This window comes from Cyclopterus lumpus, chromosome 11 (assembly GCF_009769545.1).
Source record: "Cyclopterus lumpus isolate fCycLum1 chromosome 11, fCycLum1.pri, whole genome shotgun sequence".
Lineage (NCBI taxonomy): Eukaryota > Metazoa > Chordata > Actinopteri > Perciformes > Cyclopteridae > Cyclopterus > Cyclopterus lumpus.
In genome coordinates, this window is record NC_046976.1 from 16,321,105 (window position 1) to 16,330,916 (window position 9,812).

At 44.4% G+C, this 9,812-nt stretch overlaps 1 protein-coding gene across 1 annotated transcript in view; it reads left to right on the forward strand.

Annotated features, from left to right (window-relative positions):
* The first annotated feature begins 477 nt into the window (after positions 1–477).
* LOC117739188 (retinoic acid receptor beta-like) overlaps positions 478–9,812 on the forward strand; it is a 44,544-nt gene continuing 35,209 nt past the window's right edge. Inside the window, exons 1-3 of the mRNA XM_034545484.1 lie at positions 478–634; positions 7,623–7,744; positions 8,017–8,139. Of these exons, the coding sequence (XP_034401375.1) occupies positions 478–634; positions 7,623–7,744; positions 8,017–8,139 (402 nt within the window). The remainder of the gene's footprint in view (positions 635–7,622; positions 7,745–8,016; positions 8,140–9,812) is intronic.

Genomic DNA, 9,812 nt, shown 5'->3' on the forward strand with positions numbered 1-9,812 from the left:
CAGCTCGTGTGGGATTTGCCGCTGCTGGCAAAAAAACCCCAAAAAACCAACGGGATTTCAATGACAACACGTCGGGATATTATTATTATTATTATTATGTTATTATTATTATGATCATGAAGGAGTCCCGTTCACACGTCCGTGGCAGCGCGCGGACTGGACACGATGCGAGGGAATGGCAAATGAGCATTTAGAGCACTCGCGGAGCGTTTTTGGTCCGAAATAATTCATGATTCCGGTGCGGGACGAAGCAGAACAAGAGGAGCGAGATCTGCCGTGTTGAGGAGGAGAAGGAGAAGAAGAGGAGAGGAGGAGGAGGAGGAGGGGGGTGGTGGTGGTGTTGGGGTGGGGGGTGGGGGGGGGGGGGGGGGGGGGGGGGGGAGAATCAGCAGAGTTTGATGGAGTTGTGTGCGCTTATGCCGGTGATTTTTTTATCCATAACGCACAAGACGAGTTGAACGACGCGCCGTCACCATCATGTTCGACTGCATGGACGTGCTGGCCGTGAGTCCCGGGCAGATGCTGGATTTCTACACGTCCAGCCCGTCCTCCTGCATGCTGCAGGAGAAGGCTCTGAAAGCCTGCATCAGCGGACTGGCGCACAGAGAGTGGCAGCACCGCCGGAGCGCGCACTGTAGGTCCAACTTCTCCTCGTCTCTTGTTGTGTGTTGCTGTTGTGGTTTCAGGCTCGACTTAAAAGCCTCTGAGTGGTGATGGTGGTGATGATGAGTGCAGGTCTAATGATGAGGCACAACAAGGGGCCCTTCCAGCTTTGATAATTACTGCTGATTTGGTAATGCTCGTTTCATATCAGACAAATTCGGACTTTTCGGAGTTGTTTGGAAAACTCTTTTTTGGAAACCGGACGCCTGAACGCATCACGGGCGCTGCATAAAAACAAAACAATAGGAGGATTAATTATGTGTAAACAAGGGGATATTGAAAAAAGTGTAATTTTGTGTGAGGACAAAAAAAGAAAAGAAGAGTTTGTTGTTTTTATTGTTAGATTGAGTAGAAAACTTTTTTCCCCCTCCCACCCACCAAAACGTCATATTTCACCACCGTGCGCCGTCATAAATTCTCAGCAGTGGAAACAGCACCCAGACCCGCTGATGTATGGCTTGTCTCAGATCAGTTCAGTTCAGAGAGCAGCGGGGCTGGAGGAATGCGCAGAGTAAACACAGGCGGCCGTTTCCACGTCTCCTCCCCGGCCGCACATGACAGGAGGGGCGGCCGCGGCGAGCCGCGACCTGCGCTCCGTTGACACTGATTTAGACAAATGACCCCGCGGACTTTTTCCCAACAAGATTATCGCAACATGTCAGCCCCTCCGTGTTGAATCGGCCGGGGCTGATCGATGGCTGCCTCGAGTTCTTTGTCCAGGAGACTAAGTGGACGCTTTAAGGGCAGCTGCATTCCTGGTATCCGATCAGAACTTAGATGTATAGGTGATCCCGGTGAGGATAACATCATTATCACAATAAGAAGCAACAAGAAATGCAATAGTTTGCCTAGAAAATATATTTAAAAAAAATACTTTGTCAGTATAAATACACCTTTTGGCAGGTGTTTTGATACCATGGCAAAAAAAAAAACTACATTTATTGTAAATATCTTGTCCAGATCTGGATGACTTACTGTGAGCTCAGGGGGCACTTGTCAGTGTTTGTTTTTCCCTGTCACCCTGCTGCTGCTGCCCTGTGATTTATCCCCATCTGATAACGACCAGCCTCCAGCTGTCATTCCTCAGGAAGTGTTTGCTCAAGGGCACTCGGGCAAAAGGGGGGGGGGGGGGGGGGGGGGGGGGGGGGGGCTCTTACCAGTGGAGGGAAAGTGCATAAAAAGGACAGTTGCCACTTTGAACGCTCCGCTCTGCTGCAGGTCAGGGTTTGACGAAAAAAGCTCTCTGAAAGCAACTCTTGAGAGACTTACTTGTTTTTATTTTTAATTTTTTGCGATGAATAGAATGGCCTCTAAATTAAAATCACGAGTTCCCAGAGTGCAATGTTGCATCTCTAAATTACTTTTTTTCCAAACAGCCGCGCAGAACAACTAAATTGCATTTCGAATCTGTGACAAAGAGAGCTAGACAAACTTAATTTATGGCATTTTACCTTGAAAAATAATGTTAATGATGAATTAGAATGGATTTTCTGTCACTCATCAGTAATGATCTAATAATGTGTAGCTTTTTAGACCAATAATAATGATACAGCAGCGTATGTAATCTCTTTTTTCATTGTAATCGTGATGTTAAACTTGTTGATAATGCTTGTGCGTGAAAATAATCTAGTGATTTATTTAACCTTACGTTTTTATTTACGTCATGAGAGTTCGTTCACTAAATGTAAAAATGTATTTTTTTTAAGAAAATGTCATTTAATTCTTGCAGGTGAACCGCATAACTTACATTTTTGCTCATATAATTATTCTATGTTACCATTCAATTTCTGACACTTGTAATTCAAGGTGTACTCAAGTCCTATACACCTGTCAATCTTCACAGAAAAATTTGACCAGACACCAAAAAGAGGGTCTCTAAAATTTGTTTTCTTATTGGGATGTTTTTACTAATTAATATTTCCACGAAGTGCTGAGTTTTATATTTTCTGTCATTTGAAATTCCTCTTTAGAAATGTAGATTATTTTATTTATTTCCTCAGTAAAAATCAGCTTATTCTCATGTTCAATATGAATCGCTTATTGTGTGTTATATTCCATAACCTCTTTTAAAGTCAAGGGGAAATTACCAGCGAAACACTGAAATTAATCGCCCGTCAATATCACGGTCAATATAGTTTGTGGTTTCTTTAAATACTTAAAATAATGAACACTTTTTTATTTGAATTATTAAAACATAATCATGAATGCATTAGCAGAGGAGAGCAAATAACACTTTGGGCTTTGTGGCCCGTTAAGAATCAACTTTAGGTGTTTTTTTATTTTTTTATGTCTTGAATATACTTTTTAATGCATACATTTAACGGCCCTTTTATAAAGTGGCAGTCGGGTAAAATTACTTAAAAAGAAAGAAAGAAATAAAGTCGTGTGAGGTTTAAACGGTTGAAGAGCAGCTTGTTAAAAGGTTTAAGGGCCGAAGCCGATGGATGTAACAACACTGAGGTCAAGACCAAGACCTCAAGTCAAAAGGCTGCTGCCTTTGTCACCCAGAGCATTAATATCTGGCGTACGTTGGTCAACTGACGTAGAAATCTGATTATTGGAGCTGAACACTGAAGTATTTTGATCGGTCGCGCCGTTGGACACACACGGGCTCACACTGACCTTTTACGAGCCTCTAAAAAGGGACGAAAGAACACAGCGTTGATTTTTTAATTCCATGTTTTCTCGAGACAAAGTCGTTCTCGGACAGTGAAGCGCCGCGTCAGACAGGACGCCTGTGCCCCGCTTCCTGTTTGAAGAAGGCGCCGTTTAATTTAGACTTTGATTTGAGAGAAAAAAAAGCCTCTCTCAGGGGTCAGCGAAATGTCTGGTTTATTAATTTATTTGCTCGGGATAATAATGGAAACCTCCTGGGTGTTAATTAACCGCATCGACAACGAGCCGACCATTAATGCACTTCCTCTCCCAGTTTAGATGCCAATTAAGAATGATCAAGGACCTCCTCTTAAGGAGCTTTTGCGGCTGAGGAATGGCCGCACGTGATACCCCTCTCACGTCGCGTGAAGACACAGATGAAGTTCACATGAAAAGCATCCAGTCATATCTCATCAAAACAAATCCAAAAGCCATCAGACAAATAAGTGGAAAGGTGATCGTCTATAAACACCTTAAAAAAGAGACAGAGTGCGATATGATGCGTCTGTGCAACGACTGACGTGTGTTACGGGATAATTGGGGCCCTTTTTTTTTGTTGTCTTCAAGGCTTAAAGCGCCTCTGATATGGACATGAAAAGCCATTAGCACAGCTTGCACACCAAGCTAATTTAGTGGGCGTGTGAAATGAAAGGCGGACGGGGGGAAATAAAAAGCGGTGTACAACAGTGAAATGAAAGGGAAGCTTCTCTGATGCCAGGCGTGTTTAATCGGCATGATTAGGACAGCGTTGGCGTCCCACCAGGAGCGACGCTGGCCTTCTAATAAACATCAAATACTCCACCACGGCAGCAGAAAATAGCAGCGTTCCATGTTTTATGTTAACATGTTTTTCTTAGAGTCATAGCTGTAGCCTTAAAACAGCTGTTTAACTCTGAAATATATATATATATATAAGTTTTAATCTGGGTCCAGTAGAGAGCTGTACTTTGTCATGAGGGTTTAGTTGCTGTTTCAGAGGCTTTTAAACCCTTAAAAAAATAATACACTACTTTTTTTGGCATGAATGCAAGGCGAGAGTATCTGTGTAGCATTCAAAGTGCTTGACATGAATCATAAAAAGGCATTAGGACACGATATAAAAGAAACCAAAGGCAGCTGAGAGTGAAGTCGTATCATTTGTGGCGTGCAGAAAGACAAAAAGCAGACGTGACCCGGCAGAAAGACAGCCGAGAGGTTCAGGGTCCATAACGAAACATTACGGGTCCAACCGACGTCTAATTCTCCTTCTTTGGCACCAAAAACAAAAATCATTACAATATTTGAAATTATTCTCGAGGAAATAATACGATTCTGAGGTGTGTCTTGTGTTGTTGGGGGGGTCCTGCTTGACCCTCTTTGCACTTTTTATGAATTCATTCAGATCTTCAAAAGCAATTTTTGCGGATTATTCATTTAACAGCTTCAAAACAGCTCATTTGCATATTCATTATGAATTGCTTGTTGCTCAAAACAAGCCAAACCTTCTTTGTTGTTGTTGTCTCTACACAGACTGGAAACAGCTGGTGGCAAAACATCCTTTAAACACCTTAGAAACTGCCTCAAACTGGGATTAAATTATTACCACGTAATCATGACTGTAAGACTGTGGAGAATCCTGCAACATGTTGGGCTTGATTTGAAGATCAACGTCAGCTGTTTTTAACCCTTAAATTGACTTTTTTTTCCCCGTGCACATTTACCTGAACATTAAGAGAGAAGGTGGAGGTTTAAAATGACAGACCTTCGCTCCACGGCATTAAATTATACAATTTCTATTGTAAATGCCAGCAGGAATATCGACAAAATGAAGGTCTAGAAACAGCAAAACTGCTTTTCCCTCATATTTAAATATCTCTTAACGTGTCATCAGCCTCTAAACACAACGAGCGTCTACATTCCTGGAGCTGAAGAGAATCTCTTGGTACATTTCCTCGTCTGTGTGAGCTGAAGCGGTCCGATTGTTGAATTGGATTTGATCCCTTGTTCGCCACGCCCATCCCACAGCTCCTCACTCCCGTGGACTGCTGTTATAACAGAGCTGCCTTTACTTTATCTAAAAAGGGGAGAATAAAAAAACCAAAAGCTGTGCTTTTAAGGCCACGAATTCCTGTGGATTAAAAAAGAGAAACCTCTCGCATTTCAGCCACCTTATTATGTCGTCTCCCCCCACCCCGTTCCTCTCCGTGAGCTCCCTCCCTCGTCATCTTGCTTTTTATGGCCGTCTTGGTTTCTCACTCGCTTTTTCACGAAAGCTTTGAAGTGGCCGGCACCTGTCGAGTTCGGCGCTGCTGCTTCCCGTCGACGTGTAGCTTGACCTCGCCGTCGTCGCCGCGAGGTCACAGCAGCGGTGGTCATCAAGAGGACGGGTTTGGTCACATGACCGCCTGGGAATATTTATACCCAAACGCCTAGTAATGCCTCGTCAGGACAAGAATTTGAGGAAATTGTGTCAAAATTTGATGTTTTTTTTCCTCCGCCAAATGTGGATTTCGAAGCCCTGATAAAAAGCAGATCCTCTCTCCTCGCTCCTCTCCAGACATGAAGTCAAATGACTTGTTCCTCATTGTTATTTTCCTTTCCTTGAGCTCTTCTAAATATCCCCCCTCTGTGAAACGCACCGGAGAGCGGAGCGAAGCTGCTTCTCATTTGGTGTACTCTGCACTCGGGGTGAACTTTGACCATTTCCTCTGACTGGGCCTGCTGTATGTGAGCTATGCGCTCGGCGCTCCTGCAGAGAGAACCAGGAGGAAAACACTCTCAGACTGGACGGAGCGTCAGCTGAGTGGAGGAGGAAGAGGAGGGGGAGGAGGAGGAGGGCGGTGGGGGGGGGGGGGTGGCTGGATCCACCAACTGGGAGTAATATTCCTCTAATCCTCCCAGGCTATATGCCCACTGCTCCACACCCAAATCACCACAGCGTTCTCCTTAACACAAACCAAATACACAAACACCCCGAGGAGCTCCAGGAAATGCCTCTGCCTCTCTCTCTCTCTCTCTCTCTCTCTCTCTCTCTCTCACTTCATCCCGCCTCTTTTTTCTCTCTCTTCTTCTTTCTCTTTCTCTCTCTCCACGTTTCTTTTTTTCTGCTGATCCTTTATAATTTGTCCTGTTTAATTCAATAACCGCGACTTATGAGTTCTTGCCTTTTCCAATTGATTTTATTTAATTTTTTTTAAACAAAAATTAAGCGCTGCATTTTTTAATTTTTTTTAAAAAGTGCACCTTTTTTTTCTCCCCTTTTCCCATTATCTTCAGCAGAGAGGCAGCTTTGTCCTAATTTCGAAGGCGGCGTCGTTGTGTTAAACTGCCCGTGTGCAGGCGACAGACTCTGCTTCGGGGTTCTTTGCCATCTGTTGGTCTCGTGGACCATGTGGGGAGGGTTTTACATGTCACTGGTTTTCAGACTGGGAGAACTGGATATGAGGACACGGAGCGGATAGATTTCTTCATTAACATCGTGCCTCACACCGCTTCTTTTTGAGCTGGACCCAGTGTCAGCGTTCTGGTTTCTCAAGCTGACCGCGGCGCCCACTGCATGTTTTCTGAGGGTTGTTGCCAACAGCCTGTAGACAATTTACCAGTAATGGCCTTTTTGTTCTTCTTTCTGTTGCATTGAATTTGTGTCTCCACTCTTGAGCGTGCAATGGCCCATTCTGCACACGTTTTGGAGAGACATTTTTTAACACAAAAACGACTAGTTCAATTTTGTTAATTTCTTTGGGGCGGGTATTGGCGAGTATTGGCAGTATATAAGCACACAATAATAACTTGCGTGCACATTTTGGCAAACGTACAAACATTGTTTCGAGTTGGGTCTCATGTTCTATTGGCATCCAAGACTATTGGCCATTTTAACGCTGTTCTTTCAACTTTCTTTTGCTGACATCTCGGAACATTTGAATATTTTTGAGTCCAGCCAACGAAGGCTTATGAACTTTTTATTTGTAAGCGGAACATTGTGCTATTTCTTCATTCAAACGTTACGTTGCATCACTTGCAGCACATGATTAACTTCATCTGATGGAGTCGCAGTGCCTCTTATCAGATCAAGACACGAGGAGATTATCACATCTTTCTAAATGTTATCAATCAAAAAATCTCATTTGCGAGCAAAGTTATTTAGTTTAGTTTTAAAGTTTCACGTTTAATTTCATCAGCTCGGTGCTTTTCAGAGCCCGACCCTTTGGCTGATACTTATAAAGGCCAGCATTGGCCTTTTTATATCTGTGAGCTGTCAGCAGGCTCAGTCCCAGTAGACGGGCCAATCAGAGTGGCTGTTTTCTCTCGTCTTTCCCCTCTTTCAGCTTGCAGGGAGTGCGCGCCTTCCTGTTTGACCCCCGGCGGCAGGTTCAGCCAGAGGCTAAGGGTTCAGGAGCCACAGATTGTTCTCCGGCTGTTCTTAAAGCCAGACTCGCCGTGTGCGCTTGTCTGTCACCGGCCTTTATTCCTCTAATGGAGCTTTCTGTGTATGTTAACATGCGGGGAAGTCGACTCAAAGTTTAATCACGCAGAAAATAGAAAAAGGCTCCCCTGCACCTGATAGGGCCTTTACGCCGCCACACAGGTACCCATTGACCACCCTCTCCTTACACACACACACACGCACACACACACACACACACACACACACACACACACACACACACACACTCGGAGGGGCGTAATGAATCTACGTGTATGCGTCCCATCTGTCTGCAGGTGGTCACACCGCCTCCCAGACGCAGCCATGAGTTTCAAATAGGCGGCGGGGCTGAATCGTTGGCGCTGCCTCCGCTCAATGTGGGACTACCCAGCCGTCACAAATGCACCCAAGCCATATCAGTAACAAAAGTATTTTTCCTCTAGATGTATGTTAAAGTGCGCCGCGCCTCCCGGGGGAAGGCTAATACACATCGTGCTTGTGCTCCGGTAGTCGTACATCCTCATCCTCATGTCAGGTGAACACCTCGTTTCACTTATTACATGTTTGATGCGGGACAGAGATAATATCACTGTGTGGCTTCTCATGTAGAGAGGAGGCGAATTCAGCTTGTGGATGAAGTACTATTAAAAAAAAAGTACAGTAAGGATGAATTAAAATGGGTGATGAAGAGAGCACATGAATGAATATGTTATATGTTTACATGCATGTTACATTTATTTATTCATCTAGAAAAATGTCAGTGCTTAAATTAAAATTGGGCTCAACACATTATTCAATAATTCAATAGACATAAAAATGTATTAAAAATGTTGAATATTAATCATTTTTAAGCAGTTTTGCCGAAACCTAACCGCACACATTTCCCAAGTTGCTTAGAACCAGAGTGCGTTATGGACTTTGGGCATTTTATAAAGATGGAGATACAGAAGGGACCCTAGACAAAATAATACTTCAAACTAGGGCTCGCTGTCGAACCTCAGTACTCCTCTGGTACTTCTTTGGTTAGTTAGCGAGCTCGGTGCTTCACATTTCCTCCTGGAGCAGGACCCTGATGTGAATTAAACCCGGGGGAGACAAGACGCATTGCTATCGGATTTGCGATCTGGCCAACAGAGACTATATATAAGTATAAAGACGAGTCTATAAAAACGGCATGTGGATGTGATGCTAGACACTTAAATACGTGTGAAAAGGGCCTTTTCACACGTATTCCTGAATGTTTTGGTATCAGTACTGAAACCCCAGCCCGACGTGTACACTGCATTAGTTATACACTTGTATGGACTAGCATCGAGTCCTCCCCGTCCCTCCCCTATCAGATGGCTTTGTGTGTCAGACCACTGGCCTGCCTCCAGTACGGTGTCTCGCCATACATCTGCTTTGTGTGCAAGCTGCTTCTGACTGCTCTTTGCCAACAACAGAGGGGGGGAACCATTCGGAGCAATGAGGTGACCCGACTTCCACGGAAAACAAACGTCTGTCTGTCGGTGCTTGTCAATGAAACCAGGTCGCGCTGGAGTTGTTTAAAGAATGGAGCAATGACGTGGCTGACTGAAGTTGTTTACTCTCAGATGTACGCCACTTGATATTCAGACCATGCAAACCTTTTGCCAAATCCCAACGCAGCACCATTATGTCAGCTTTTCGCAAGTCTACTTAAAGATTCTGCAGAACTTTTAAGCAGCTGCCGCCGTCACAGTTTCGTCACGAGTCGCGAGGACTTCTCCAACGCCGCCCCAAACATGCTCCTCGCACCCAGATGAGAGCGAGAATCGATGGATTCATGAATCGTTTCATTCTAATTAACCTCGGTGAACGTCCCACATTCTCATTCCTTGTTACCGAGGTAACACTCACGTACGGTCCTGATGTACCGCAGACTTGTTAAGTCTTCCCTGGAGCCTCGGGAAGTTGCCGAATGCAAAGCTGCAAATTCAACATGCGCAAAAAGTCACACAGGGTGAATGTAGCCGAAGATTAGATTAAACCGCCAGGGAATTCCATGCAAGGACGAGGGTCCAGTAATTATAAGAGCGTGTCCCTTACCATCAGTAATTGAGTTTACTCTGAT